At 51.3% G+C, this 6,031-nt stretch overlaps 1 protein-coding gene across 1 annotated transcript; it reads right to left on the reverse strand.

Annotated features, from left to right (window-relative positions):
- Positions 1–955: 955 nt before the first annotated feature.
- Positions 956–1,835, reverse strand: ASPZODRAFT_147156 (hypothetical protein; the record flags this gene model as incomplete). The annotated part of the gene is made up of 2 exons (XM_022725237.1): positions 956–1,311; positions 1,580–1,835. The coding sequence occupies 2 exons, from the start codon at positions 1,833–1,835 to the stop codon at positions 956–958; spliced, it is 612 nt and encodes a 203-aa protein (XP_022577024.1).
- Between the last annotated feature and the right edge of the window lie 4,196 nt (positions 1,836–6,031).

A 6,031-nucleotide genomic window follows, 5' to 3' on the forward strand; every position in this document is an offset into this window, starting at 1 on the left:
GGCCCTTCTTCATGTTCCAAGGCTAGGCCTTCCAGTCGCGAGAGGACCTCCGGGACGTCAGGGCCAGCAATTGGAGCAGATCCATCAGGCCTCCTATATCATTGAAGAGGTGAGCCGCGTTACCTGTATCATGTATGCATAACGTTGCGTAGTGCCTCAGTCAGACTTTAGGGTAGGGCGTTTGATAGATGGCTTCTAAACGAAAATAAACGAACGATGAGGGAAAGAAGGAAAGAGAGAGAGATCGGACGCGAGACGCGTCAGATATCCCTATCCCAGAACCAACTAGTCCGAAAAGGGGATGGCGCCTCGTACCGCTCGCCATTCGCCACCCTGCCTAAGGCATCCGTTCCTCTGGGGAACCACCTCGCCGCCGCCGTCACAAGCCATACCAGAGCGAATATTGACTTCTGTCCCTTCTGAGGGGCACTGTGTCGTATGTGTGAGCGGTTCCACCCACAGCTTCGGAATGGTGAGGATAGTGTAGCCGTTAATTCGTTGGTATTAGGGAAGCGGCGCCATGGCGTTTCTGAGACCTATCTTGGCGTCGAACCGTACGACCAAAACCTTCTGGGTAAGTGGTAACCGTGCAAGCCGTAATTGACAGACGTACAGCTGCTAAATATTGTGCCTGAAGGGTTCTAGGGACAAAGGTGTCGGGGTGGCCGGTAATGCTGCAGGCATCGACGCTGCAGACCTCTCAGGCGGCGGTGGCTCGAAATAGGATACGAATATATATATATATATATACGCCACTAACTCCAGGAAAATCCCGATCTAACGATGCCAGGTGGCATATTGGCATTGGAGATATCCCTAGCTATTTACAAGAAGATGGGAACTGTGGTAGTTTTTTAGGCTTCTTTTTTAGGCAGCAGTTCCATACTGAATGCTTTAGAGCGGACAAATGCATATAAACTTCAAAGCATTAGGACGTTCTTTGACGCTCACAGAATCAAGCGTGTCTTGTCAGTTGGCAATCCTTCTGTATCTCAACAGTTGATCCTGATAGCCAATACCCTATATCTACGGCATTTCCTCGCAGCCAGGTGACGAAACCTTTTTGATTTGTGACCGGTTGCCCGGCGCCGCGCAGTTCAATTTTGCGGCGATGCCCGATGCCAGCACGCGCACGAACCAATGCACCAAGGACCGCTATGGCCGGAAGCCTGACGCTGTAAGCCCATAATCGACCGCGAACCGGGGTGTTCAGGAGTGGCATGCCTAACGCTGGATGCCCCAGAACCTGCCAGTGAGCGTACATGGACGCTATTGCCAATTGCTTGACGGTGGTGAGCCCGTAGCCACACGCTGCTATAGCCTATAGCCAGTCGGACTGGGCGTTCCACTCCACCAATGCCAAGGTTCCTGCTTCAGAGCCATCTCTTAGCCAGTTATCCAGATCATATGCCATCTCTCATGTACCCTATTATGCCCCCCCCATATCTGTTGCAGAAAGACGTTTTGGTGACTCCATGCTTATAAGTGATAACCACAGTGTCTAGTGCTGGTGCTGCGCTGACTGGCCTGCTCACGTGCTGTCTTGATGTAGAAATAGGCAACTGTGTTGTTTACTCACTAACTGACTGGTATGTGGCTTCCTCCATGCCGTGTAGTGGTGAAGTTCTTTTATTGTGTCTTGATGCCGGTCTGTAGGTGTGCCGCGGGCGTTCTCGGGAGTGGGCAGAAGGCATTCGGGTGGGCTTCTGCGGTACGCTAGCTTCTGGGGAACCTTCGGGGGGTGCGGCGTGCTTCGTGCAGTTGCTCGTTTGGGCCTCGTTCGGATGTGAGGACTTCGGCGACATGAAGGACGGGGCGTATAGTCTAATGGGCATCAGGGCATGGAAATCCGGAGGCACCTAGGCATAGACAGACTTTTCTAGCATCGTCCAAGTTCTGAATACATTAGCAATAGTGAGGAGATATAGCGGCGATTTGTGTGGTCACCACCTTGTCCCAACGCGTCGCAACCGCTCAGGCGATTAGATGCTTCTTAATGTGCTGAAACTAGACCGTCTGGGTCTGAGTCAGTTGTTGGTGGTGATAGCGGGAGTGTGGTGGTGATGGCGAGGTGATCACGGCGGTTCTTTAAGACAACAGGGCAGAGGTGTCTTAGGTAGGTGTGGTGAATAAGAGGCGTGGTATTGCCCACCATCCACTTTAGGACTAGTGCTCCGCATCTGATTTCTCTTCTTCTTCCTCTTTTCCCTTCATCTGAATGTCTTAGCCTAGATGCCACCAATATATCATTTTATTATTGACGCGCCGTCACAGGGAGCAGATAGGTTATCCACTTGCTGTCTATCGGGACCCCAGGAGGCAAGCGGCTTTGTCCGTATGCTTGACGCTGTCAAGCGCCTTAGCCAGGTGCCTTCCTTGGGCCTGGCTGTTCGATTGACATACCTTTTCTTGTAGGTGGTCGTGCTCGGGGCAGTGAGGATAACGTGGCGGACCGTCTCCGGGTCGGTTCAGCAAGCCGGGTATTGGTCCGAGTTGGTGCGGTATGCTTTCTCCAGTTGTCCGTTAAACTCGATCTTACTGGCGTGGGCTTAGAAAAAACGCCTCTCAGAGCCGCAGGCAGGCCTTAGCAAAGAAGGAGCTTATCTGTCCTTCCATGGTTGGGTGGTGTTCTCCTTAATCTAGCGCTACGCTACAGAGCGGAGTGTTACGATGGTAAGGCCTGTGAGGGCTGGTGTCCAGGTGTTATTGGTGTCTCACTCGCAAGGGCACTGGTTAGGAGCACGCTTGACCATGGTATAACCATTCACAGGTACACCGATATGGGCTGGGATCTAGTAGAGCCGCGTATCCTAGCTGGAAGCATGGTGCTCGCTGAGTAGGTGTACGACTGACCAGATCTCTGGGTGGGATTGCGGGGGATCTGTCTACAGGATAATGCTCGCTATTTCCGCTGTAGCTAGCCACAGCGTGAGTTCTCGAGCCCCATCTGTCAGGCCACCAGTTCGATAACGATTGTATTGGGCTTGGAGTGGTATATGATAGGTCAACAAGGATATGCCCAAAGCTTAATACGTTGAAAAGTGTGCTATCTGAAATGAAGAGCTGCGAAGACTATTTATAAGCTGAAAACCGATTCTCTACCAAGAGCCTAGATCCTAACTGTATTCCCCCTTTGAGTGTCCCGGAAAGATGCCGCTTGATTGCAAATAAACCATATATGTTCCATAGCACCTTTAACTGATTGCAGGTCTGTTTAGAGTAGGAGCGGCTTCGGTCTTCTGGCGTTTATTGCGGGATCTGCCGGGTCGACCTCTCCTTCGTTTGAGCGTCATCCTCTCTGAGTCTGTAGCGGAGGATTGGATGGCCTTTGGATGCTTCATGTCTATGTTTAGGTTCGGAAGCCCCCTCTGTGACTGGGCGACCGCGTCAGAGCTTTCAGCCGCAGAAATCTCTGGTCCGGACAGTGCGTCGGGTTCCGGTGAGCTTTCGGGGTATACCCCCGGCCGTGTTGATCTAGTACACTCCTGATTCTCGGAGTTCCTGGCATTCCAAGACGGGGAAGATCCCTGTTGGGGTTGCTCCTGACGTGGACTTTCCAGTTCCTCGAAGTATCGTGGTTTGTCTTGCATGGCCTTATTAGCTTCTTCCTTGGCTCTTTGTCGTATCGGACACCTCTGGTTGGTGGCGGCATGTGGTCCATGGCAGTTGGCGCATGTGTGTCGGTCCTTCTGATGTTTTATTGGGCATCTAGTCTTGTCGTTTTCTTCAGCACAGAAGGGGCACCGGATTGGGGAAATGCAGACACGCTTGACATGGCCGAAAGCAAAGCATTGTATGCATTGGAACACTTGACAGCTTGGGTCAAAGAGCTCCGTCCTGTGTCGGCGCCCGTTGAGATAGACTGAGGCACGGAGGAGGGCATCCGCATCCACCGCACGGTGAAAGCTGATGATTAGGGAACTCTTCGCCTTCCTGGCTGGGATTTTTTTTTCACTAGCCCATCCCGCGTACAGGATATGAGCCTCTGGAATCCTTATTGAATTGCCCGCCAGTAGCTCTTTAGTGACCATTTCTTGGACTGTGTCTCCTTGGGGGAACCAGCTCCGGCAAACGCCGTGCACTAGGATGGCGTATGCGTTGATCACGATGCGGGCTTCCTCAGATCTCTGTAGATTTGAGAGCCAGGCTCTATCGTGGCTAAGCAACAGCTCACAGTGAGCCTATAGCTGCATGAATATGTCAACATCTCCGCTGTGCAGGACCTCTACCGCGGCCACCTGGATCCCTGCCACTGGTTCCCCTGCCTTTTCCAGTGCCTCCTGGACCTCTCTCCGCACATCCGTTGCGCGACAGCCAAAGTACGGCGGCGTTTTGAGATCCCAACGGATGCAAACTCGGTGAAGATTAGTTTCTGGCATGACGCTCGGGGCGACACGTGCCAGAGGTAGCGCTGGGGCTGGTCGGGGAGGTGAGCGAGGGGCCGGGGCTGGAAGAGGAGGTGACAACTGTCGAGGGACCGTAGAGTCCAGAGGAGCGGATGATAAAGTATCCGCATTCTTAGCCCTTAGGCTGAGTATTTCTAGCAGAAGCCTATTAAAATCATGGGTGGTTGGTATCTCTCTCATGACTTTAGCGGCTAGACGATCAAAAGTAGATATCATGGCAAGGACCTAGTCCATCGACGGTCTCTTGTCTGGGTTGTTTCTCCCGTATTCCTCTGCAGAGCGGCAGAAAACTCGAATGAGGTGAGTCATCTCAATCAAATTGATATCTGCCGTGACCGGGATGTCCGGCCACGCGGTAGGCATTTTAATGCTGTTCGCGACCCGTGGGGAAAGCTGATCACCGCAGGCATCAAGCGGGTGGTGTCAGAACGGGGACTAGATTTATATCCCCAGAGATTCTCAAATAAAATGTATGACTTTGAGTTGAAGTGTTGTCTGTACTAGTAGGATCTAATGATATAGAGCTTGACTGAATGATCTGACTGACTCTTCAAATGGCCTGAATTCTCTAATATGATGCCCGACCAGCTTCTGGTATCTGGTAGTAGGTACGAAGGCCGACAACGCTACACTGATGCTATGAGTTTACTTGATGGCTGTGTTTAGCTACAGGAAAAGTGCCTCGGACTCATCTACTTGATACCATTTAGGCCATAGCAGAGTTAGATCCATGGCAAAAGACCTTTGACGATAAATATCTGGGTATTCTAGGGTTCAGGGTCCTCAGAACCGCGTCTCACAAGTATCTGTATCATCTAACCACTTTAACAGACGCACAGCTGGGTTCAGTAATGGTCTTCTCTGGTAATACCCTGCCCCCAAGCGTCTCCTCACACAATCACGGGCTAACTATGGCTGTGGAGTATATGGCATCAAATGCATGGGTGTGATATCGGCTTCAACTCGGAATAAAGGCCGTGATGAGCATTGTATTTCTGTGAGAGCGTCGTAAGCTTCAGCCGGGGTATTATGGCTCACTGTTAAGATAAGACGCATTGACGGGCAGAGCACCGTGTTCATCCAGTGGGAGGGTATAGGACGAATGTTTCTATGCGTGCATCGCCGTGTGAACCTGAAACTTGTATACCAGTAGGGTCCTGAATGTGCCCAGGGGGTCAAAAGGCTGTAAGTGGCTGGAAGCACCATGGATGATATAATAGAGGTAAGCCCTAAGAGCGACTATTGTCTATGGACCTTCTAGTCTAGGAGGAGATTAATGTGCTTATTAGTTGGGATCAACAGAGACGAATCACTTAATTCTCTCTTCATGATATTAAGTCTATATTCATATCTATATCACGTCGTCTCTTTGCCTCCCCCCAAGTGGCGTCGTAGACTTTTCGCCTGTGATATATGGCCTAGATATAAGGATCCTAGGCCTAGGTGGTCTAACTAGTGCTATATAGGGGGGCTAGGGGTCCGCAAGAGTATCTTGCGGATAATGCTGGTCTTTTTGGCCGTGTTGGTTAGGTGCCCCTAGGCCTAATCCTTACACTAGATCTCGGTTGCATGAATCATAGAGGCTCTGGTGAGAACCAAGATGTGGTGATACCCACGGTTAGTTG

Source organism: Penicilliopsis zonata, assembly GCF_001890105.1.
Source record: "Penicilliopsis zonata CBS 506.65 unplaced genomic scaffold ASPZOscaffold_27, whole genome shotgun sequence".
Lineage (NCBI taxonomy): Eukaryota > Fungi > Ascomycota > Eurotiomycetes > Eurotiales > Aspergillaceae > Penicilliopsis > Penicilliopsis zonata.